General features: G+C 44.0%; 1 protein-coding gene and 1 long non-coding RNA gene across 3 annotated transcripts; both read left to right on the top strand.

Moving 5' to 3' along the window:
- The first annotated feature begins 2 nt into the window (after positions 1-2).
- Positions 3-18,533, top strand: ppp1r12c (protein phosphatase 1, regulatory subunit 12C). Of its 2 annotated transcripts, XM_048247152.1 has the most exons (19): positions 3-724; positions 1,444-1,618; positions 2,230-2,360; positions 3,167-3,285; positions 5,836-5,995; positions 7,886-8,030; positions 8,801-8,875; positions 9,499-9,700; positions 10,421-10,488; positions 11,948-12,078; positions 12,687-12,774; positions 12,897-13,014; positions 13,491-13,609; positions 14,425-14,474; positions 14,564-14,603; positions 16,104-16,208; positions 16,758-16,808; positions 17,016-17,066; positions 17,199-18,533. In XM_048247152.1, exons 1-19 carry the CDS (start codon positions 495-497, stop codon positions 17,283-17,285), a joined length of 2,145 nt encoding a protein of 714 aa, XP_048103109.1. In that variant the 5' UTR covers positions 3-494; the 3' UTR covers positions 17,286-18,533. The 2 variants fall into 2 exon arrangements, with proteins under 2 accessions (XP_048103109.1, XP_048103110.1); XM_048247153.1 differs by lacking the exon at positions 16,758-16,808.
- Positions 18,534-20,887: 2,354 nt separating this feature from the next.
- LOC125297025 lies at positions 20,888-24,092 on the top strand. The gene is made up of 7 exons (XR_007193924.1): positions 20,888-20,995; positions 21,308-21,358; positions 21,980-22,030; positions 22,414-23,044; positions 23,195-23,263; positions 23,494-23,577; positions 23,673-24,092. It is a non-coding gene; the product is annotated as an uncharacterized LOC125297025 (long non-coding RNA).
- Positions 24,093-25,903: the final 1,811 nt, after the last annotated feature.

Here is a 25,903-nt window from a genome sequence, read left to right as displayed (position 1 = left end):
GGAGGGGAGAACGTCGACGTCTGATACAGTTCGTGTATGTACCGGGCTCTGGTACCACCCAGATCCGCTTTTTTTAGGAACGCGATGCATCTTGCCCGGAGCGCAAAAGTGTGTCAGAACATGAAATAACCTTTGCCACTGAAACCAGACTGCTCCAAAACACCCATAATAGCAACAGGACATATTCATCCTCGCTGGATAGCCTAGAGAGTCACTACACTTTAAAGTTCACTGTCTCATTTGCCGTGTTACATTATGTAGCTTTTAGTATGCCGGGCATTATGAGACAAAACTTCGGGAGGGTGATTTTCAAACATTTCTGAGCAAGCTTTGAGAGGAGCGTTTTGAGATTTGACTGCTTCCTCTTAATGGACAGGAAATGACGAAAGAACTTCAGCTTCAGTCAAGGAAGTGGTAAACTGATTATAAACAGTACACATGGAGGGTGTGTCCGAGTGAACATTTTTATAAGTTAAAGGGTTTTCAAGGGAATAATGGGGGACATGGCGAAAGCTAAACGTCGGGAACAACTAAAACGATGGTCCGGATCAAGTACAGACAGAGAACCACCAGTACCCAGACAGCGGTGGCGAGGAGATGTTGTGGACTCGGGTGAATCGGAGGCCGTAGGCGTTAAGGAATCGGAGGGATCTCAAGATGCGGATGGAAACGGATCTACCACCGTAGAACACCAAGGGTCAACAAAGCAAACTATGAAACGAAGGTAAGATAAATAAAACAAGTATCTCACAGTCAATTTACTGTTGAATCAGTGGAATGAAGTTCTGAGGTTACTGTTGCAGGTAGCTAGTTAGCCAGCTAGCACTCCTAGCTAGCTGATAACTTCAATGTTCACGTCCCTGTCGTTAGAACACAAGCTAACGTTACACACTGTAGATTCTAAGTTAAAGAGTTAGCGGCTGTAGCAAATGCTCTGCTACTTAATCCGTCGTGCAGATACGTGTAATTTCTCATTGAAAAGGAGAAAACATAATGATCGTTATTGACGCTGTCACACTGTTATGACTGCAAGCCTTCGACATTTCAAACATGTCGACGGCTCAAGATTTGTCAGATATGAGGATGCAAGTAGTGAGCCACAGTTTGAAACCCAGGTCCTTAAGTTAATCTCTTCAGGTCAGGTGCTGACCTCATTTATTTAAATTAGCGTGATAGAACAAGAAGTTATGTATAATAATTTAATTGAGATAAGTACGTATTTACAGAGTAAAGGTTTAACTTTCTGTCACAAGTCCAGCTTTGTCAATAGAAAAAAGACAGGCGTGGAGTGTTGTGTTCCTGTTACTTGGACTTTGCAGAATAATGGACAGGGTGAATTCTAGTGCCAGAGATCAGCATTATTCTGCATAGAGTTCAGATGGACCTGTTATACCGTGACCTCAGCTGATTTCGCACGAACATATTACATCATGGCTTCCCCAGGCGAAGAGTTCGCTTTGAGAGAACGGCCGAGTTCTTGGCTGTCTGTGCCAGCGGTGACACGGAGGAGGCTGGGGAGATGCTGAAAGAGGCCGAAGGGCTACAGATCGTGGACCCGGAGATCAATGGAGGCATCGTCAACTGCTCCAATGCCGATGGAATCACCGCCTTACACCAGGTCGGTAATTGCTGAATTTCACCGAGTTTCACTGAGTCATGCTATCCAGCTCATGTCTTTAGTACCTTTGAAAGCGTACTGGGAGGTGTGAGGGCTGTGATTTCTACTCCTGCAGCTTGCCAACCAGCCCTCCCTCTGTAGAGCTAACTCTCCTGTTGGATTTTGTTCCTGGCCTAATCTTACTCACCTGATCGCTCTAATCAGATAGTCCCCTGGATATGAATAGATGTGTTTAGGTATGGTATGAGCAAAAAAAAGGCAGGAAAAAAAAACATGGAGAGACAGTCTTCTCCTTGGTCCCTACTATCATTTTAGCGTTTGAATTCTACTGCAAGAGTCAAAACAGATTATTCACAGTTGTCTATAAGTTGTTGATCTACAACAAATTTGCCTTCAAGAGGCTTCAAGTGTTTATTCCCTTGACCGCAGCTATCCAGCAGGTCACCTCATCTGTCTGATTTGTCTCCCCAACCTATTTATCTAACCACTGTGTTCATATATCCATCCGTGTGTTTTTGCAAACAATGCCTCACTAAAGTCTAGTGTATAGCCACAGTGCTTTTAACCTGCATGAGTGCCCGAGTGTGCTGACGTCCGGTGCTTCACCACAGGCGTGCATCGATGGCAGCATGGAGGTGGTGGCTTTCCTTCTGCTCCAGGGCGCCAACGTGAACCAGGTGGACAGCGAGGGATGGACGCCACTGCACGTCGCCGCCAGCTGTGGGAACCTGGAGATCACTGAGTATGTTGTGGACAGTAGAGACATTGAGCTGAAATGCCTGCTGTGCAGTGTTTATGGTGGTGTTTACAGACTTATAACGTCTGTTATTGATTATATCTCAGTGGTTATGGTTAAATTTAGAAATTGGGGGCAAAAATGATTATCTCAGTGTCTATTATCTTATGTTTCAAAAATGACTGTCCTCCTGTGAGGCATTAGGTAGGGATCACATTGATCAACGGCAAGCAGCATAACAGACCGGCAGTGGAACAGTTGAGCGACAGCATTACGCTAGTGTGAAACAATTTGAGCGTTGAACTTGGTTCAACTTTCAAAGTGTAACGCAAAGGTTGTCAATGGTCAGTTAAGGCAATAGAGCGTAGACCTTGTATTGCATTCATTGTGTCTACACTTGAGATAAATAAGTTTGTTTTTTCTTTTATCACAGACACATATATTGGTAGATGTTTTTTTCTTTAACTTGACATGTTTCGACATATACTTCCGTCTTCATCAGAAGGTCACACGGTGGAGTAGTGTGACGCGTTTTTATCAGCTGATGTAGTTAGCGTAGACCGTTCCTGTAACTTAAAAACAAGATAGAACTGATGGTCTGAACGTTGTGTTACACTTCGCTGCTACCACTTTGTTAAGTCCAGTGTGATCCCTCCTTTAGAAATTGTAAACATAGTGAAACTATCTGGGGCTGCGGTACAAAAGTAAAAGTGGGATTTTGGTTAAGGCAAGAAATGTTCAGTGATTCCAAGACTACAAAACTGTCTGGTTGGTCCTGAGAGCGTCTACATCCTTTGTGTGTTTTTTTGCAGATTCCTGCTGGATCAGGGCGCGTCGTTGAGTGCTGTGAACTGTGACGGAGACGTGCCCCTGGACATCGCCGAGGACGAGGCCACGGAGACGCTACTGCAGGACCACACGCAGAGACAGGGTCAGTCCACTCACACACACACACACACACACACACACACACACACACACACACACAGACAGGGTCAGTCCACACACACACACACACACACACACACACACACACACACAGAAACAGGTCAGTTCATTTACACACACGCAGAAGCAGAGTCGGTCCATTTATACACGTACACAGAAGCAGAGTCCGTCTACTCACACACATACAGAGGCCGAGTCCGTCCACTCACACACACACAGAAGCCGAGTCCGTCCACTCAAAAGCAGTCGGTCTATTTACACACGTCTCTGCATAGAGCACTTAACCTACATGTCCAAACACCTACACCAGGCTCTCACCAAACATGGAGGGTGTCTTTGCAGAAGGGCTGGATTTTGACTGATATTTAACTTCTTTTTCGTTCATGGTTTGTTGCCTTATTAGTAATGAAATGCAGCCCAACCCATATTGGTTTTTTAATTGAGTTGGTCTGGCTGTGGAGTGTGGGTGCAATGAAGACTTCTCTGTTGCCACATGCTTCGCCTCCTACCCACGGCTTTGCCTTTGCTCTACATAACCATAACCCCAAAAATGTAGGGTAATGTTCCATGCAAGTGTCACATGGGGAATGTTCCATGTAAGTGTTTGCCACCACCCCCCCCACACACACTCACATACTCACTCACTCACTCACACACACACACACACACAGGTGTCATTGTGGTTTGGTACATTACATTAAGAACAACAGATAGAGTTAAAACGAGATGAAGGATTCACTCAGCACCGTGTTTGTTATGGTGCCATCACATGCAGCGCGTTACTGTGTGTGTCTCTTGAAAAACAGCCCAGTTCTGTTCCTGTCTCTGTGCTCAGATACGTTGAATATTGTGTCCTTAGCTGTGCGGACGACACAACAGACACACACAACAATATCCATAGCATCCATGGGGCCCATTTTATTCTTAACCCTTGTGTTACCCTCAAAACTTACCGACATGCTTTATCATTGGGGTCAATTTGACCCCAGCTAAATAAACCCTTAGAAAATGACTATAATTCATATTTTTACCCAGTTTTTTTGTGACAGGTACTTCACCCCAATATTGCCCATTCATTGTCAGCAGCCCAAAGGCTTGCTGTTGCTTCACCTTTTGACTTACACAGTCCTGCCAAAATCACTTATATGTAATATGTACTTGTGTATGTAATAATGATAATAACAATATGTTTTCATACTATTACAATAATAATATCCATAATGTGTCAAATATTCATGTATCTTATGTTTCATACAGCTGGGGTCAAACTGACCCCAAGGAACATCAATGTACAAAATATTTGTACAGGACATTGAAAACATATTGTTGTACAAATTTCATGCTAACTCTGTTGTACCCTCCAATTGAGGAAAAGTCATGAAACATGAAGCAAAAAAAAGTGAACCATATATTTAATGATGTTTTACATTGCTTGGGGTCAAATTGACCCCAAGGATAACAGGAAGGTTAAACTATTTAAAGCTTGTACTACTATTACTATTACTGCTATTACTACTACCACCTACTTAAAGAATGCAGAGCAATTACATTGTAACTAAAGCCAAAACACCATCTGTTACCTTTGATCATCGCTAGGTAGGTGAAAATGGTAGTAAGGGGGACTCTATTGGTGAAGCATTATTTTGGTGGGTTTGTAGTAGCAGTGATGTGTGTACATGGAGTATATTGTGATGTATTAGCGGTGATGTGTGTACGTAGATGATATTGTGATGTATTTGCGCTATGGAATCATGGCATCATGAGCCTCCACAGACTACAGACACTTTTGTCACATGGTAAAACATGCTCACCAGTTCAGATAAGATTGTCCTGGCCCTTAAATGCCATGTTTGGCCAACTCTGTTGTGTGTGTGTGTGTCTGTGTGTGTGTGTCTGTGTGCGTGTTGTAGTGTGTGTTTTGTAGTGTGTTATGCTTTGTAGACTAAAGGGACAGAGAGCTTGTTTGCCACAAGAATGTTTGGAATTTTGGAGCGACACATTAAAGTTGTCGACACTGATGGCTTGAGAACGCTTTCTCTCCTTCCCCAGTGCTCAATTTGTGAGCTTAGCTACTGGCCTACTTCCTTAATATAGTGATATGTCCTTTACTCTCTTTCCAATTTATTTGGAGGGACAGCCCAGGTTGAGCTTACTAAGAAGGGCAAGGTCTTGACATGGTAGCTATATATTTTTTTAAAATGCTTGTTGGGAGCAAGGACGGTGATCGAGTAACAGCAAACACAAAATGATCATGTGGACATATTTGGGCAGAGTGTTAAGTGTGGACACACTTGCCCCTCTATCATGCCTTTTTGAATCGCCTACTTACATATCATTACATATCACACCTGAGGAACGCCGCTGGCTGAAACATGTCTTTTGAAATGCCTCTAGTACGCAGACTCACTTAGTCACAGAGGGGCAAAGGTGACCATTAACATGCTTAGGGGGACTGGCGACATGGATTGGATTTTCTTTTTCTGCCATATATATTCTGTGAACTAAAGGTCATTAAAATGTTCTCTCTTTTCAGGAGTGGACCTTGTTGCAGCCAAGCGCGCGGAGGAGGAGCAAATCATGGGCGACGCTCGCCAGTGGCTGACTGAGGGCCTGCCCGCGGACGTCCACAACCCCAGGACCGGTGCCACTCCCCTGCACGTGGCCGCTGCCAAGGGCTACCTGGAGGCCATCAAGTGAGCAGCTCCCGGTCCTGTCCTGTCCCACCCCATCCTCTCCCACCCCTTCCCCTCTCATCCCCAGCCCCATACAGTCGTTGTTCTCTCTCTCTAAGTGGAGGATTCCTCCGACCTCTGACCCCTTCCTGTCGTGTCACCCCTGGTATTTACATGTGTGCATGCATGATGCCACGGACAGGCTTCGGTGTAAGAATAAGCGATGATGCCGTTATTTGCAATGATGCCGGTATTGACGCAGTGCACAGTGCAATGAGAATTGGTCTGAACCTTGTCAAAGCACTTTTGATTTCCAAGGGGCATGTTGGTGTTGGTGTCCCTTTCAGAAGTACAGAAAACACATCTCCCTTATAAATGAAGGTTTTAAATGCAGTTGACTTAGTTTCAACGAAAATACACGTCCGTGTGTCATGCTGACGCTATCAGTATCGCCATTGGTTGTGTACAAAAAGCTGTGCCATTCTCTTTTGTCTGTGATCGTTTAAAGACGGCACCAAGCTGGATAAGAGAGTGTGATTTTTGGAAACTGGTTTCGGAGTTGGAGGGTGGCCAGGCAGATATGCTATAGCACATTCAAATGTGCAAAGAGCAGACCACAATCAAACATAAAAGGATTGAGTAATTAGCAGCAGTAGTGGTCATTTTTAACATCTAGAGGAACATGATGGAAGTTGAATGGTTATCTTTGTTTGTTGAGGTTTAACGGAAAAGGAATTCATTCACAGAGAACTTCTTCATTTGTGAACAGACAGACCCAAGCATGATTGGGTCGTGCGCATGCTATTGAATAAGCAAAATGAGATTGTGCCTAGTAGCGCATAGCCTGCCATGTTGCGTGTCACAGAGCACAGTGGTCCTCACAGTGTGGAGGCCTGACACAAGGTGTGGTCCGGCTCACAGGAAACCCTGCTGTTTTCGCTCAGGATGTGCTATTATTAATGCCTCTCAGAAATAACTACTCGCTGCAATTGTTGTCAGGCCTTAGTTATGAGTTTCGTTAGTTGATCCCTGGAGTTTTCTAGTTGGGGAGACAGTGTAAAGTGTCCTACTGCTGAGGCCAGTGCAGTGCTGGGAAAGACGGCCGAGTGTATCTCACACACACACACACACACACACCACAATGAATCCGTTGAGGCGTGGCACTCGAATAAGATAGCGCCACTGTCGCGCTCGCCTAGATTGCGACACTTCTCTTCGAGGCGCGTGGCTAAGAATAGACGCTGTTTACATCCTGGCGTTTTGGAGCGAGAGAAAGTTCCTGAGGAAATGAGTATACCCCCTCCATCCGTGCTCAGAGGGCTCTCCCAGTCCTCCTCCCCCCTCCAACACTCTTAACAGTACTCACCACCGACAGACGCAGTTACCCCAAGCCAACCAGTGTACTGCCACAGCATGGGATAGATGTATTCGATAGTCTGGCAGATACTGTAATGTGGTGTGTTTATTGTGGTGTGTTGTAGTCTTGGCTGTGTTTTTTTTAGTGGAAGGTGAAATAATCAGTGTCTTTTGAATGGGATGTGGACACTCACTGATGGTCATACAGATGTTGACTGTGTGGCTGACACTCACTGATGGTGATGGTCACTGTGTATGGTGACCAGAGAGCAGATCTGTAGATGAGCCGAGTGGTGTGATCATGATGTTTGGTGACCAGACGGCAGATCTGTAGCTGTGATCATGATGTATGGTGACCAGACAGTAGATCTGTAGCCGTGATCATGATGTATGGTGACCAGACAGTAGATCTGTAGCCGTGATCATGATGTATGGTGACCAGACAGTAGATCTGTAGCCGTGATCATGATGTATGGTGACCCTTTGGGTCTCTGTGGTGCTCTCCGTCCCCCCTCTGTCCCCCTCTGACCCCCTCTCTCTGCTGTGTCCCCCCAGGCTGCTGTGTCAGTGTGGGCTGGATGTGTCGGTGGTGGACAAGGACGGCTGGACTCCCCTGCACGCGGCGGCCCACTGGGGACAGGGGGAGGCCTGCCGCATCCTGGCTGAGCAGCTCTGTGACATGGAGGCTCGGAGCGCGGCGGTGAGGATCAGGGACAGGGGTTGGGTTGGGGAGGGGAGGGCCGAGGAGGAATATGTTTGTATGGTAATGGGGTAAACTTTATACTATAAAGTAACTAAAATGTCATTAATATGGATAATAATAATACCGGTAATCTCATATGTGCAGTCGATCAGTAATAGGCAGTAAACTACAGATTTCATGTGGTAATAACTAGATAGAATAGAATTAGAATTGTAAGGGAAGCAGGATTGTGAGAGCATGGAGAAATTAGATTTCAATTGCTTGCATTTCGATTCATGTATTTGTTCAGTGTAGATAGTTGTGTAGGCTGACAGATAATTGGGGGAAGAATTAGACAAGTGTTGATTCAGACACCGAGGGACCAATAGAGAGAGGGAAAGGTAGACTGAGGACGACGGTAATGGCAGCAGAGATGTGTATGTTGCACGTGAGCTAAATGGTGGCGTTGCAGATGCAGAAGGCTGTGTGTTTTTTCCTTGTTCTGATCAGAGGTGTCTGGCAGCGCGCCCTGTCACCAGACAGGGCCCATTTCCGAGAAGCCGCAGCTAGGCACTCTGTGCAAACATGGGTTTTGAAACTGTGTAGGCAGCGAACAACACTAGGGCAGAGATGACATTGTGGCTTTAGCAGTATAGAACCTACTGTGCGCATGGCAGTAAAGATTTTGTGTGTGTGTGTGTGTGTGTGTTTGTGTGTATGTATGTGTTTGTGTGCGTGTGTCTGTATATGTTTGTGTGTCGCTGTTTCCGTTTGTTTGTGTCTTTTAGGGCCAGACCCCTTTTGATGTCGCTGATGAGAGCGTGGCGGTACTGCTGGAGGAGCTGTCTCAAACCCAAGCTAATGTGAGTCTCTCTCTCTCTCTCTCTCTCTCTCTCTCTCTTCTGCTTCTTCACTTCTCTCTAACGGTTGCTCTTTTCTTTTGGTGTTTTTGTCCACCCTCCGCTGTGGCTAACATGTGACAACACACTATTTTTAGCAAGTCCACTGATGCAAGGAAATGTGCTGGCCACTGTTTTCAGGAAGTAGTCGATCTGATACTTTGAGCTGATACTTTGATGCAAATGAATTGTAAAGCACCTCTCTAGTGTCCCAGGATGACTCAAATTCAGTTGGATAAAATGGCCTCAAAATTCTATTAGTGGGTAGGATGGAATTTAAAGGTGGAGTATCACATGTTCGCTGTTGAGAAACAAAACTCCCTACAATTGTGATTTAATTCTAAAGACACAACAAATAAGAAACTGACTCTCCTGAATTTTGGCAGCCTTGTGAAACATTTAGTTTTTTCCACTCTTTTTTTTTGCATTAACATTATACAGTGTGTCTGTCCTGGGCTTATAAGGGTTATTGATCATCCCCACTTGTTGGCACAGTGTTTCTTTGGTGGGTGTATTTATCAAGAATGACGTAGTGTGATGTGCACACAACATACATAACATGCTTTTTTTTTTTTAACTCTTTCTAGTGGCGGGAGGAGAGGTCCAACAATGACTCACAGAATCCCCCAGGGTCAACGGCTGCCAACGCTGCAGGCAAAAAGACGTCTGGACGCAGGACGTCTGTGTGCAGGATGAGCAGCAGGGATAAGATAAACGTGCAGGACCTGTCGAAAGAGAGGGGCATCTCTGGAGGCCTGGACATGAACGAGGAGCGGGAGAGCAGCCCAGGTAGCACTCAGTCCCACCTTCCGCTCCTTCAGAGTCTTCCTCACTCTTCCTCACCACCCAAACACAGTGTTTTGCACACATGCATGCGAATGGCACACGTGTTCTGTTGCTCTGAGTTCAAGTGTTGAGTTGAGTTAACTGGAATTTTCAGAGTTTTTTTTTTTTTTTTTTTTTTCCCCTAGAAGCCTCCTTTTTAATTAAAGTATAAATGCCCTTGTAAATAGCCGAAGGGTGTCTGTCCTCTGCTTGAGCAGATCTTCTCACCCCCACCCCATTTGTGAAGGTATTCAGCATAGTCAGCAGCACTCAAAACAGACGGATCACCCCAAACAACTGTGAGATTGTCCGTCTCTCTACTAACTGTGATCACACAGTCCTCTCAAAACATTTGCCTCGAATCATACAGCTTTACCACAACCACTCACTAATACTCAGTCATGCAGAAAACCACAGCCATTTCATTACAGTGGTATACAAATGCTTTAAGTTCATAGGGGTCCAAGAATACTTGGGGTTAAAGGTATTTGTGTAAACAAATACAGTAGAATACTTCCATAAACCAAAGAATAGAGGATTATCGATTATCCCTTTTTTTGTTTTGTTTATATGATTAAATGTTTTTGTTTGTTTGTTTTCTGTTTCTAAGCACATATGTGCAACATCCGATCAGTGTGAATGTGGATGTAAAATATTGTGACGTGTGATGTTTGTGTGTTGCAGAGAGTTCCACTGTGTCCAGTCCAGACAGTGAAAGTATTACTACCTCTACCACTAGCCCTGCTGAAAAGGTGAGGCACCATGCGCACATTACACACGCACACACCAGACCACGGAATGCCACAGAGCTTTTCACCTGTGTTGAATTCAACACTTTCTGTAGTGTTCCTGGCAGTCAGGTTTTAGTGTCAGCTGGCAGATGTATTTATGAAACATACGGCAGGGCTCCAGAGTGCGACCAATTTAGTCGCAAATGCGACCAAAATTTTTAAGGGTGCGACTAAAATTTTTCCTGGGTCGCACTGGAGCACCTAATGTCAAGGTTGAGCGCCTAGACTTTACTAGCATCTGCTGTCTCTCCACGAACTAAGCGGTTGTTCTACTTTGACTAGTGGTGCATGGTGCACCAATACTGCAAAAGTATCACAATACCCTGAAATTAGAAACCTCACAATACCTAATTGTATTAGTATCGATATAGCCTACGTTTAAGACTGACAGTCGTGCGCTTCCCGTAGCCTATGTGACTTTTCTCCTCACACGCACACAGCTGTCGTGATCCGAGCGAGTAGCGATGTTGATTTTGACCTACACCTCTCAAGTTTGTGTTGCCTAGGCTATGGAATTTAGTTAATTTAGGCCTACTGTTGAGTTTTCCGAAATAAGCTACACAACCTATTGGCAAACGTTTACATCTTGAGAGAGTTCCTTCTAGGTAACTGTTAGCTCACGACACGTGTCATGTCTATCATTAATGTAGTGATGATTTCAACAAAATCATAGAAATTAACATTGCAAGACACTTATCTCTTCTATGATCCCATAAATATTTTCTTTGACTTGTTAGTTTTTTGAACATTTATTTTATCAAATGACATAGAAAACATAATGAATTGCATCCATATATCCTTGGATGATGCGCGACTATTTTCCTCTAGCCTAAAACCATGAGAATGAAAGCTACTTTGGCGTTCCTCTTAAAGTGACAGGCACTCAATTAGACCTGCACACCACCACTGTAATAACATTGACACTGATGTGAATGATCACAGTATTCAATATTACTGATGTCGTCAAGGTGGTGGAGGCCCCAAATCAAATCAATACTGTCATTCCTGGTCCATGCTCTGACAACAGCTCAGACACGGAATGTATATGGAGAGCAATAAAAAGGGGACCTTAAAATTGTGATGTTAAAGGTGCCGCGATGAAAAATTTGGGTGCACCTAAATTTTGTGCTGGTGCACCTAAATAAAAAGGTTAGGCGCACCAGTGCAAGCAATGCAACAAGTTAGTCTGGAGCCCTGTACGGTATCTTATTTTTAAAGAGATATGTTTACTTTTTAACGGTTTGTCCTGGACTGTTTTTCAGTGGCAGGCTTGTCAGAGACACCTCCGGCTCTGGCAAAATGAGCTACTGCAGTAAAGGAAATTCTTTAGGAAGAAAAAAAAAAAAAGACTACTTTCCCTGAAGCCGAATCTCACTGAACGCGTCCTGTTGTTTTTCTTGCTCTTCTTGTTGCTGTGCAGACGGCCGACGAGAAGGAGTCGGATGAGAAGGACCAGGACTTGTCCAGCCGGACGGCACGGGTTCAGCCCACCCCGCAGAAGCGAGAGTCTCCCACCGAGAGCCCCAGCAACGCCGTAGCCGAAGGCCGCAAGTAAGACACCAGCGCCACCCAGTGGGCTCTTAGAGAATAATAAAGAGATAAATATATGTTGGAATATCCTCATTGTGCGTTGACTAGTGGGCCTATGCTTCCCTGTCCAGGGTTGGAGGGTGCAGAATAGTTATGTGCAGGCAAAACAAAAACAGGAAGCAAATAATTAGTGAAATAAAGAACAAAAACAAAAAAATGGCAAGCAGAAGAATGTAGACACACTCCCAAAACATGCTATGAAATGCCACACAACTTGCCTGCAAGCACTTCCACAATTCCATCCAACTTGCCTGCAAGCACTTCCATATGAGGCACATCTTAATGTGTTAAGTAATATACAGACTGTGGCATCTAGCGTGTTACAAGCTGTCAGTATTAGTTAAATGAGCTAAATGAACAGTAGACAACCTAATCTATCTAGTGGGGATTCACACATGAGACACGGTAGCTCCTTTCCACTGTGTGCTCCAGTCCAGGTTACTGTTGTAGTTGTAACGGTCCAGTGATACAGAGCTGATGAGGGCCACTGTATACTGTGAGAGACTTCAGTGCTGAGCTACCAGACCGATGTCAGACGGAGGGTGTGTGTGGTGTCGTCCTCTGTCCAGGTTCCAGGCGCCGTCCCGTGACGAGGAGTCCGAGTCCCAGAGGAAGGCCCGCTCCCGCCTCATGCGCCAGTCCAGGCGCTCCACACAGGTCCAGTTGGTTTTTTAGTTTGTTTACTTTTTAAATGTACAATAAAGTACCAGTTATTTTATATCCATATCGCGCTGGGTAGGGTTAAACTCAATTGCCGTTGTTTGTGGTCTGATTAACAGGGGGTGACGCTCACCGACCTGAAGGAGGCAGAGCGGACCATCAATCCCCGCAGCTCAGAATCCCCCCGCAGCGTCCAGCCGGTCAGCCCCATCGTCACGGTGACGCCAGCAGAGAGAGGTGAGGAGAGAGGGTCTCCACTCCAAACTGACTGATGTCAAGTAATTGCTTCAGTGCCTGTGAATAGGGTTCTGTAGTGTCTCTGCTCAGTGGATAGGTGGCAGTGTTTCCACACAAACGGGCTCCTCACACCACAGCATGCCTTAGACAGGAAGGGAGGATTTAAGATGGTGTCTGTCCAGTCATATCTCAGCATTTATAAAATATTCTTATTTTTCTGGTTACTCAGTTATTGATTGGTGACCTATAATTTGAAGACCCAGCGTGACGGTTCATTGCTATCAGAGATACAGTTAATGTTGGTTGGATAAAAGAATGAACGTCTCCTAATATACATAATGGCAAGGTTATTCTAATGAAAATAATATTGAAACACCGCAGCATATTTTTTAGCATATGAGCGGATGACCGTCTCCCTGTGGGGAGTTCTGACGTCCGGCTGGTGATGTCTGGCTCTGTTGTTGCCTCTGCTGCAGACACAGACTCAGTCAAACAGGGGGCGCCAGAGGGAGATAACCGCCTGGGCTCCAGGGAGCGCAGGAAAAGGGAGAGGAGGGAGAGACGCTCCACCGGAGTGGTCCAGCTCACTGGAGAGGTGATGGACACATACACACACACACACACACACATACACATACACATACACACTTGAATTCTTTATTTGAATTGACAAATTTCTTACAGGACTGATTCAGATATTCTCAGAGATAATACAGCTTTGACACTCAAGGGTACATAAAGCATCTCGTACACCACACAGCAAGACCTATCACAGCTGACAGCTGTTTAGATTTCTTTTTTTGATAGCCCTGCTAGCCGTAGCCCACTGACAGTCAGTTTGTGGACATGTCCCAAGCTGCCAATTGTCAATGCTACGAACTTACAGGGTTAGGAAGTCATAGCCTGGCAACAAGCTCAAAACAAGTTTAGAGAAATTACGTGCTGCCCAGACCAGAGTCCCTAACCTAGGTATGTGCCAAATATTGGATGAAATGCAAGATTATTTTTGGAATCTGATCCCTTATCATACCTGTTCATTCGTACTTGTCGCTCGACTTATCGTAACTAAATTCAAGATGGCGGCGTAAATAAACTACCAGTGGTTTTTCTCAATGTCTCGTTTTAAATGTCACGGCCCTCGGAAGTCTATCAATGAAGTGTGGAGCTACTTTGAGCCTCGTAAATGGTGTAAAACAGGGATTTATTTGCATGGCTAGCCCGATGCCCGAGGCACCCCCATTGAAAACCTGTTGGTAGCATCGGCTAACTTGCGCCAGATTTCGGAGTGCAGGGGAAAAGCTGAGATGAGCTATGAGACAAAAGTTCACACTCTGTATCATGTTTCAATATCACACCAAACTTCTCCTTTAAAGGAACTACCCGCTCATTGTTCGCCTTGTGTGTTTACAGACAGAAGATGCTGATCCCAGTGAAGATACCCTCCCAGCCCATACAGCCCTGTAAGTCTATTAGTTTATTTCTCTGTGAGGTCTTGTGCCATGACTGTGTGTGTGTGTGCTAATGGGTCACTCTGTGGTCTCCTCTACAGTGAGCCGCAGTCAGAGGACTCCTCGACGGACTACAGGGTGGTGAGTGTCCCTCACCTTCGTTGATACACACCGTACAGTCTCAGGGCTGTCTACTAATACACCCAACAGTCTCAGGGCTGTCCACTAATACACCCAACGGTCTCAGGGCTGTCCACTAATACACCCAACGGTCTCAGGGCTGTCCACTAATACACCCAACGGTCTCAGGGCTGTCCCATCATATACATACTGGTCTCAGGACTGTCCCCTCAGGCACCCAACAGTCTCACGGCTGTCCTCTCATAAACAACAGTCTCAGGGCTGTCCACTCATAAACAACAGTCTCAGGGCTGTCCACTCATAAACAACAGTCTCAGGGCTGTCCACTCATAAACACCAGTCTCAGGGCTGTCCTCCTCATAAACAACAGTCTCAGGTGTGTGTGCTAATGGGTCACTCTGTAGTGCCTCTACAGTGATGTTTCAATATCACACCAAAAGGAAAGGAACTACCCAAGGACTACAGGGCTGTGTTTACAGACAGAAGATGCTGATCCCAGTGAAGATACCCTCCCAGCCCATACAGCCCTGTAAGTCTATTAGTTTATTTCTCTGAGGTCTTGTGCCATGACTGTGTGTGTGTGTGCTAATGGGGCACACTGTGGTCTCCTCTACAGTGAGTCGCAGTCAGAGGACTCCTCAGCCGGACTACAGGGTGGTGAGTTCCCTCACCATGACTTGATACATTGTGCTAACCGTGGTCTCCTACAGCCCCAGGCTGTCTACTAATACACCCAACAGTCTCAGGGCTGTCTACTAATACACCCAACCCAGTCCTTCAGGGCTGTCCACTAATACACCCAACGGTCTCAGGGCTGTCCACTAATACACCCTAACGTCTCAGGGCTGTCCCATCATCGCCATACTGGTCTCAGGACTGTCCCCTCAGGCACCCAACAGTCTCCGCGGCTGTCCTCTCAAAACAACAGTCTCAGGGCTGTCCCACTCATAAACAACAGTCTCAGGGCTGTCCACTCATAAACACCAGTCTCAGGGCTGTCCACTCATAAACACCAGTCTCAGGGCTGTCCTCTCATAAACAACAGTCTTCAGCCTCCCTCACTCATACAGCCACAGATCTCTGCGTTGTCCCCATTTTTCATCCCAGAGATACTCGCCCTCCTGAAAGCTCAAATGACTGCCCTCTGCTTCAACATGCTGGGGTCCAGCGCACAAACCCCTCACAAAGGAGCCAGTGGGCCGGTGTATTAATTAATAAGTAATTAATAAGTAGTTCTCCTTTAATGAGCGCATAGACATTCTGCACCGCCATTTGGCAGCCCTGCTCCGGTTAAGTTAGGGCAAGGGGCTTTTTATTACTTGGTGTCTTCACAAGATCAAGGGTGATTTCACAAGAAAACCCAACACCTTTTCATCTGTGTCAGCCATTGCTTAAGTGAGAAGCCGGATCTAGGCAACACTTGTGAAACTGTGTGTGTGTGTGTGTGTGTGTGTGTGTGTGTGTGTGTGTGTGTGTGTGTTGCTTCCTGTTTCCTGCTAGCTGTACTCGGAGGTGCTGGAGGAGAACGCGCTGCTGCGTGACAAGCTGCAGGAGACGCAGCTGCGGCTCAGCGAGAGCAAGGTGGAGCTGGAGCGACTGCGACAGGTGAGGAGGAGGAGGAGGAGGAGAAGAGGGGAGATGAGCGAGGGGTGAGGTATGAAAGATGTCAAGAGGAAGAGGAGAAGGGAGAGGAAGATGAGCTGGGGGGGTGCAAATGAAAGCGCAGCTGCAGCTGGTAAAACAGGTGAATGATGACGAAAGGGAGAGAATTTTCAGTTTTTCCAAGGTGTGGGTTTCCTAGGAGCACTAGTCATTAGTCATTAGTCATTAGTCTAGTCTAGGGCCGTGGGACAACCAAGTCCGAACAAGTCCATCTCTCCTCTCCACCCGCAGCTCTGTCCTCATGACCCTAAGTGCATGAAAGGGATCCCTCTGAGATGATGAATCACACATGACGGGTCACGCATGGTCATGCAACCTCTGGCCAGCTGTTGCATGTGCCTGCACCAGGCAGCGTTCTCTCCCTGTGCGTGCAGAGAGAGTGCTGATCGGTGCTCATCTGTGGTGCACGATATTAACATCATCGGTGTTGTGTGTGTGTGTGTGTGTGTGTTTGTGTGTCCGTCGGTCCGTGTGTCCATGTGTCCATGCCAGAGTCAAGAGAACGGTTCTGAGCGGCCTGCCCTGCTGGAGCTGGAGCAGTTTGTGAGTTCCCACTTTTGACCTCGTCCCTCCTCCCACTGACCCCCCCTCCCTGCCCCTGAGCTGCAGGTGTCATGTCACCGGGCCAGTAGGAGCCAGAGCTGTGGGCCCTGTATCTAATGTGTTCTTCTTTTCTCTCTCTCTCTCTCTCTCTCTCTCTCTCTCTCTCTCTCTCTCTCTCTCTCTCTCTCTCTCTCTTGGTCGTTTCAGGAGAAGAAAGTCCTGCAGAGGAAGGCAGCAGAGCTGGAGGACGAGCTAAAGGTATCTAGCTGATGTTTGAGTCTGATTTCATTTATTTGTATTGCTTATGGGAAAAAAAATGCAGTGCATTCCCACCACAGGTCTTTCTGATGCGCTGCCTTCTCCCCACCCCCCCCCCCCTCCATCCCACAGGTCCTGGTGGATCTCCGTTCAGACAACCAGAGACTGAAAGACGAGAACGCAGCGCTCATCCGCGTCATCAGCAAGCTCTCCAGATGAGCCCTCCCACGTTAGGGTTGGGTTTTTTGGCTGTGAGCAATGAGAGCCAGCATGCCCCTCATCTGCATGCCGGGGGCACGGGGCAGATGACCTCTGTGACCCCAGCGACAATGCCCATCTCTCTCTCTCTCTCTGTACACGCACTGACATCATAGCACATAATCTCGATCTGGGTTAAGTTTCTCTCAATCCCTTAATGTGGGGAAAAGTTATATGGAAAAAAAACTACTGTTATCCAAGCTATAAGCTGCACAGCCTCCTCTGTGCAGTAGGGCACAATTTGGAATTTGCAGGGTGTTTTGCTTTTGTTCTGTTTTTGCTGTTTATGTTTTTATTTTTGTTTTGTTTTTTCTGCTTTTAAATGCACTGTGCTTCAGATGTTTTCCTAACTTCTTGATGGGAGTAGCCCTGGTTAAGTTTAAGGTTACGGCTTATTTTTGTACTGGTATAAATTGCTTTTAGGTCGTCTTGCCACCGGCTCTTCTTCGATTACCACAAAAGTGTATGCTCAAGTCAGCCTACCTACTGTACCTTGATGGTCCTTCCTGGATGATGTCAGGTTTTTTAGCACTGAAAGAGAAAACAAATGACAAGGAGACATGGTTGCGATATTATCATTGTGTAAAAACAAAAAGACAAAAAAAAAAAAAAACTTACATGTGCCAAAAACAATGTACGCCCATTCCTGTGTACTTCAGCGTGTCTCCATGGGGAAAAGGTGGGGAGTGTCGCCAGGGTGATTCTCAGGAGACAAGTTTAGGTCAACACTGTGCCCGAGCTGACCACGTCCGTCGTCAGCTGGACCAAACTGGCACGTTGCATGGTTTCTCCACTCTGTCGGTGAATGTTATTTATGTTGTGTATATAATCTCTCAGAGGGGACTTGTTCTCTGCCAACGGTTTAGTGGTCTCATGTTTTTATTTGATTTTTTTCCCTTCAGGAGGAGAACAGAGTGCTAATACTGTGACTATGGCTCATGTGGTGCTCCACACACAATGGGTCGAGTCGATCTGAACGTTTACCACCCTTTTCTTTTGTTGTTATTTTTAAGCGAATGCATGCCAAAATGTATTTTGAAAGAAAAAAAAAAACGAAATGTGCCTTTCTACATATCTGTTTTAATATTTCTATTTTGCTTAGATAAAGAAAGACTGTCAAAGGACAGGATAGTGCTATAACAGAAATGTGTCAGTTTCTCAGTCATCTCATTCCCATATATGAAACGTGAACATTTTGAAGATGCAAAATAAAAAAAAAAAATATCTGTGTAAACTGTTCTGTTAAACAAACCTTCATTTCAAATTTAAATGAGTCTGGACTGCTACTTCACTAATCCTCAGACATAGGCCTATTTTAGGCACACCTTTGATGTCAATAATAGAACGCATGACAATTCCATGAAAGGGTCTACTGTATAAATGAGCATCACCTGCTAAGCCGCAATTTCATTACATTTATGCATGCTGTCAGTTTGAATTTCCCCCAAATACATTCGGGATAGGCTATCGAGCGTAACAAACTATATTTGATGTAGTTTTGTTGCACCAGGCCAGTGGTTCTGAACCGGTGTGCCATGGAATTTTGTACTAGCTTCTGGAGTAGGCTAGAGGCGTATTTTGAAACGCATCAATGACATGGTTATAGTAGGTAGTCATAAAGGGGTTGTTTCAAAGTAGCCCAATATGCTTCAGATCTATAACCAGCAAAGTAATCATATGCATATGTGGTCTCTGCTCATGAACACTATGTTTATGGAGCAAGTATGGGCATAAGACTGAACCCCTGTTTTAGCCTCAATAATGTATGTGACATACACTTCAATAATCAATAACCAGAAGTCTGTGCCTGCGTGTGTTGGTTTGACCTTTGGTGTACCTTAGCTCAAAAGAGTTTGAGAACCTCTGCACATGAAAAGCAGCATTCTCTTTCAAGAGGGCGATCATATTTCATGAGGATTTATTTCCTTGCAAAACAAGGAGGCATTTGAAAGGTGTGAACTAAATGATGGTTTGTCATTTATGGAAGGTTTTTCCTCTTACTTAAGGTAGCCTACACGTGGCGTGATATTGGGTGTCAGGTCAGGTGCCACAAAAATTATATTTTGGAATATTTCTCACACTGACATTCATGCCCTGACAAACACTCCCAGTCCCATATGAAGAGAAAACGATGAAGGCACCACCAACTGCGTAGTGAAGGAGAGAGCAGTCGCCAAACTCAGCCTAATGGGTGCCAAACTCATGACACGCCGTATATCGATATTTTCACAACTGTAGACTGACCATAATATCCATTTACTATAGAGAGAAGGAAAGAGCAGAGGTGGCAGTGCAGTTGTGAGATGAGATGAGAATGGAGAACATGACATAGAGGAGAGGCCATGAGGTATTTAGAGGAAGTGGGAGATGATATTCCATAAGGATCATATTTATTTCCTTGCACCTGCAAAACAAAGAGGCATGTGAAAGATGTGAACTAGATGATGTTTTTTTTTGTCATTTAAGGAAGATTTTTCCTGTTCAATTAGCTTCAGGTAATCTTGCCTGACCGCCCGAAACTTAGCAACAGAGACATGAAACTGCTTCAACTGGTCTCAGAGATGTGGAAAAACATAATGTGTAATTCTGGTAAGAGCACAACATGTTCACCAATGTAGGCTATATTATGTTTACGGCCTTGATGGGTGATGGAGAGCACGCAATGATCCCAATTGGCAGGAAGAAGGTGGCATGGTTGAGTGAGGAAAGGAGCAACTAATAAGAACATAAGGTAGCCTACAATCAGCGATCGTACGAAATTTCAAGTAAATACATTTTTTGTCACATTCAGTAATCATCTATTCATCACCCATTCCGTAGGCCTACTGTAAAACAAACAAACAAATCCGGTCTTTGTAGACAGCAGGCTCCGAAAACTGGAAACGAAGGTCTGTCCCCCAAACCAACGAAAACATGCACGTGCATTTTTAATAGCCTATTGAATGGTAGGCTACTACTACGAATACGACTTCCTGCGCAATTGGTCACTGCATGCAACAAAAAGGTGTCTTAGTAGCTTAGTTTAGGGTGCAGTTGTGGCTTCAATACTGTTAGGCCTACATCACATTAAATCAAGATAATCTCCCACAAGGGCAAAATTAGAAGAAAGCAGAGCAAACATGCACATAGGCCTAATGCACGTCCAAGATTTAAAATAATTTTAATAAAATTAAAAAAAAATAATTTAATAAAAATAAAATTTATAATAATAATAAAAAATACAACTTGCTAGAGTTTGGCCACTATATCTGACTTATTTTCCTATAACAATTATACTTATGGAATACCATAAGAAACAATAGGCCTAACACAAAAATGGAAAAAACAGGAATGGACAATGTAGCCTAATAGGCTATTAAATAGTGTTGACTATATGGCTGGCTTAACCTCTAGAACCTCTATGTTACGTCACCGCCACTGTTATTATGTTTGGCAAATAAAAAATAAAAATGGGTCTGCACTTGTCAGTTAGTTTCCATTTCCTAGGCAAGGGATGTACGCCTTCTGTGGAGAAATGTTGCTTTACTTTCTGTTTCGTTTTTGAAGAACCAATACGTCATGATACATAAGCCGTAGCCTACAAATGTGTGTGCACACACTAGCCTACACCATTTGAGAGGTGCAAACGAATGTTTAAAGGCTTATTTATACAGTCGACTGGTAACTTTAAGGTAGGTACAGTGAGGTGATTATATAAGATTATTAATTATTGACTTGATTTTAATCATTATCTTGTGGGAGGATGGACTGCATAAATAGCCTAGTCTGCTGTATTTTTTAGGCTAATCATGATCAGTTCATTTTGCCACTTGTATTTGCTATAATTAACCTAAAAAAATGTGATTTGAAATTCTCTCTGTTCAGCTAGCACTTACTTTGCACCAGAATTCGTTTAAATGAACATAATTGGCTATGGTTTACATAAGGAATATTATTGCTATGCTTTAGGACACATTTAGGATACCTGTGCACACTTTTTTCAGGTCTCAAGTATGTGCAAGATCTGTCTCAGCAAGGTCACTGGAATTGTGATGGTTTGGAATTTTTATTTTACTCTGTATATATGTGTGTGTGTGTGTGTGTGTGTGCATGTGTGTGTGTTTGTGTGTGTGTGTGTGTGTGTGTGTGTGTGTCATGCGTCATGTGTCATGCGTGTGTGCATGTGTGTGTGTGTGTGTGTGTGAGTATGACAATGAACAATGTCTGAATTATCATGTGGAGTCTAAATGGATTATTGCATACAGCAACTGACCATTTTTGTGTATCTCTCTCTCTCTCTCTCTCCCTTTCTCTGAGTCCCTCTTGTATCCTACACCTCTCTCTCTCTCTCTTTCTTTGCTCTTTCTCCTACATCTCTCTCTGACTTTGCCTTTGGGCGAAATGATGACTCTCACAAAGTCAAAAAACCTTGTGAATGACTACCAGTCACTCTGAATTTGCCTTTGGGCTATGCAAAATGACTCTCACAAAGTCAAAAAACCTTGTATTTGCTATAATTAACCTAAAAAAATGTGATTTGAAATTCTCTCTGTTCAGCTAGCACTTACTTTGCACCAGAATTCGTTTAAATGAACATAATTGGCTATGGTTTACATAAGGAATATTATTGCTATGCTTTAGGACACATTTAGGATACCTCTGCACACTTTTTTCAGGTCTCAAGTATGTGCAAGATCTGTCTCAGCAAGGTCACTGGAATTGTGATGGTTTGGAATTTATATTTTACTCTGTATATATGTGTGTGTGTGTGTGTGTGTGTGTGTGTGTGTGTGTGTGTGTGTGTGTGTGTGTGTGTGTGTGTGTGTGTGTGTGTGTGTGTGTGTGTGTCATGCGTCATGCGTGTGTGCATGTGTGTGTGTGTGTGTGTGAGTATGACAATGAACAATGTCTGAATTATCATGTGGAGTCTAAATGGATTATTGCATACAGCAACTGACCATTTTTGTGTATCTCTCTCTCTCTCTCCCTCCCTTTCTCTGAGTCCCTCTTGTATCCTACACCTCTCTCTCTCTCTCTCTCTTTTCTTTTGCTCTTTCTCCTACATCTCTCTCTGACTTTGCCTTTGGGCGAAATGATGACTCTCACAAAGTCAAAAAACCTTGTGAATGACTACCAGTCACTCTGAATTTGCCTTTGGGCAATGCAAAATGACTCTCACAAAGTCAAAAAACCTTGTGAATTCTCTCTCTCTCTCTATCTCTCTCACACTCTATCTCTCTCTCACTCACACTCTCTCTCTCGCTCTCTCTTTCTGACTTTGCCTTTGGGCGAAAACATGACTCTCACAAAGTCAGAAAACCTTGTGAATTGCTATACCAAAAGCCTGACAATACCAGTCAATGACATACCAGTCTTCTCAGTCACTGGGGCCTCTGGCCTTGGATTCCTGTGTTGTGCTGCACAACCACCGTTGGAATCCACCAGTGGTTTCCTGAGAACTTGACGCAAGTGCCACGATGACCTCTAACGGAGCCTTTGGCTAAGTCCTCTTTCTCTCATTTCTTTACATATTGTGTTTGTTATGACATATCTGCACTGTTATGTAATATTAAATGAAGTAAATAATTAGCATTACAGATATTTTATGTAGATATTTAGACTAGCGGTAGTAGTAGCGGTAGTAGTTTATCTATGTCTTCTTGCTGTCTGGACAGAACAAGTCCAGGGGGTTCTCAGGCAGCCAGAGGTCAGATAATGGTTCCCACCATGAGATGGAATGGGTAAGCTACACATCCACAGCAGTGCTTAATAGGCACAGCCCGTGATACTGGACAAAGGGTGCCGACATTCAAATTTTCTGTTTATAGAAAGGGCATATAATTTGTTTCAGCAAAACATGAGTATATTGACAGTGTCAATCTTTAAAACAGGAGGCTGTGGGTGATCTGGATGACATCAACATGATCCAGAGGATGTGCCTGAGTGAGGAGATGGACTGGGTACGTGTGTGTCGGCCATCTTAGAGCCCCTCAGTTTACAGTTTATGCCTCTGATGTTACAACCACATCCACACTAAAGCACCTGTCCACTGAAACTGTCATCAAACTAGCGTCACATTATTTCCATATAGATACGGTGTTATTTTGGTGACAAACCCAGCAATGTTCTTGGTATAGGTTAGCTCAAGCAGCTTTGTATTCTATTACATCTTCTTAAATATATGATGCAGACACCTCAGATGGGTCCTGTGGATGAGGTCACCCGATCATTACAGAGTCTGTGCTTGGCTCCTCAGGAAGAGCAGATGGACTGGGTATGCAGACTTTAAAACAGCCCTTTATTCAATTCCATACGTTTAATGGACCATCCCTCCACTACTCAGTCCTTCATGTTGACATTTGTTCACAGATGCCAGAAGATGCCAGCTGTGGCTTGGTAGAATCATTCCAGGGCCTGTCGCTGGGAGCTGTTGAAGAGGAGATGGAAGCTGATGAATGAGACATTCGATTATTTTTGTCAAACTGTAAATGTGTAAATTATTGTATATATTTAAATGTTTTGTATGTCTGCATATATGCGCTCATAATAAATTAGCAATAACAAAGACGACCTCCGAAGAGGGGGGGGGGTGGGTCAAAAAAAGGATGAAATGAAATGTTCAAATTATGTATATTTGTAATTCATTTTATAAATGCATTAAGATTATACACGCTACAATAGACAGCTTGAACTGCAAAGCTTTATGGTGGTGTAGAATTTTCTCCACAACTTTTTGATTTATACCCTTACACAAATGAATAAACTGGTAGCACCTTATGTTTTAAAAGACACTGACTCTGTCTGTCTATATTGGAGGGACATCTCCCAGTAGACAAGAGTGGAAAAATCAGTCAATGCAGACGTGCAAATGGTGTCACATTTTCATGCATTTACAGTTATTCACTGATGCTTTAATCCAAAGCAACTTACAAATGAGGACTGATATTAAAGCCACAGTGTAAACAGCAGACCTTAAAGGAACAGTAAATACCTTTACACACAGAACAATAAATACTACCTTTACACACAGAACAATAAATACTACCTTTATACACAGAACAATAAATGCTACCTTTACATACAGAACAATAAATACTACCTTTATACAGAACAATAAATACTACCTTTATACACAGAACAATAAATACTACCTTTACACACAGAACAATAAATACTACCTTTATACAGAACAATAAATACTACCTTTATACACAGACCAGGACAAATGGGCATTGTAGTGCAGAGGTGTAAGTGATAACCAGAAGAAGTAATCAGGGAAGTTAGTAATAAGTGTGAAGTAAAGGAAGTTCATGGTGAGTGTGGTGTCATGAAAGCCTAACGAGGCTTTGTCACCATTGCACAATAAGTTGCAGATCATTGTTCCTTAGAGTACCTACTACACAATTGAGATTTTTAAAAATATTTTGGGCTTTGGCTGTTTTCAATTATCCAAAGGAGAGAGAGAGCGATAACTGCATGTTTACATGCTTTGCCAGGTCTGGTTCCTAAAACAAACATCTGTTACCGTGTGGTGTGCCTGGGTGTGTCTAAAGAAATGCCTGGCACAGGAGCAATAGCAATAGGATTCACTTTCGATTCAGTAAGACTTACTGTAATAGATTTGCCTATGAGTACCAGTGCCACTTGCCAGCGTGTCCTCCTCTGTGTGTGCAAGTGTGAGGGTCAGCAACATCAAATCAACAACCACCCACACACAAGTAAGTGTGAGATTTATTTTTAAGAAATAAAAGTGAAATCTGTTGGGTGGGAGAATGTTTAATGTAGTTTAATATAGTTTACTTTGCCAAATTGTTGCCAAAATTTGAATATGTAATGTTACGCATTTCTATAATGTATCACACATGAAAAATATGTTCGGCTGCTAGTTACTTGTAACAGCTTTTATATTTGGTCTTTCCATCTGTAACAGTTTTACACAGCTCAACATTGTTAGGGTTAGGCAGGGATCACATTAGCAAGCGACAGGTTTCCTATTGTTCTCTATGGTTCGGCAGCGGAACGGTGGCAACGCTGGCGTAATGCTAGCATTGAACAAGCTGAGCGTTGGACTTGGTTCAACTTTCAAAGCGCAACACAAGCGTATTCAATTGTCAGATTAAGGCAAAACCGTGTTGTGTTACCATAGGAACAAGATATAACTTATTATGGTCTGAGCGTTGCATACGCTTGCCGCTGGCTAATGTGATCCCTGCCTTAATGTTCTTAGTTTGTCTTCTATGTGATTACATTTCATGTGTCGGTATGGAGAACACTGTCACTGACTGTCCTTCAATTTGGCCAGGTCTGAATCAGCTGTCTACTCAACCATCTAAGGGGGAAAACACTCTGATGGTGATCTACCATTGCTCTGGCAGTGGGAATTGGGGACATTTACATTTGTGACTTAAATATTTTACATATCTGTGTGTGTGTGTGTGTGTGTGTGTGTGTATGTGTGAAAAAGTGAGAGAGTGGGAGAGAGAGAGAGAGAGAGAGAGAGAGAGAGAGAAAGTTGTTGCATGTGGAACGTCTGAATGTAAGAAGGAATCCTTTTAAGAGTTATGCTACATCATTTACCCAGTACAAGATTCAACAGGAAT

The sequence above is a fragment of the Alosa alosa genome, chromosome 7, assembly GCF_017589495.1.
Source record: "Alosa alosa isolate M-15738 ecotype Scorff River chromosome 7, AALO_Geno_1.1, whole genome shotgun sequence".
NCBI classification, from domain to species: domain Eukaryota; kingdom Metazoa; phylum Chordata; class Actinopteri; order Clupeiformes; family Clupeidae; genus Alosa; species Alosa alosa.
Note: the sequence above shows the minus strand (reverse complement) of the source record. Positions and strands in the feature narration are given on the sequence as shown.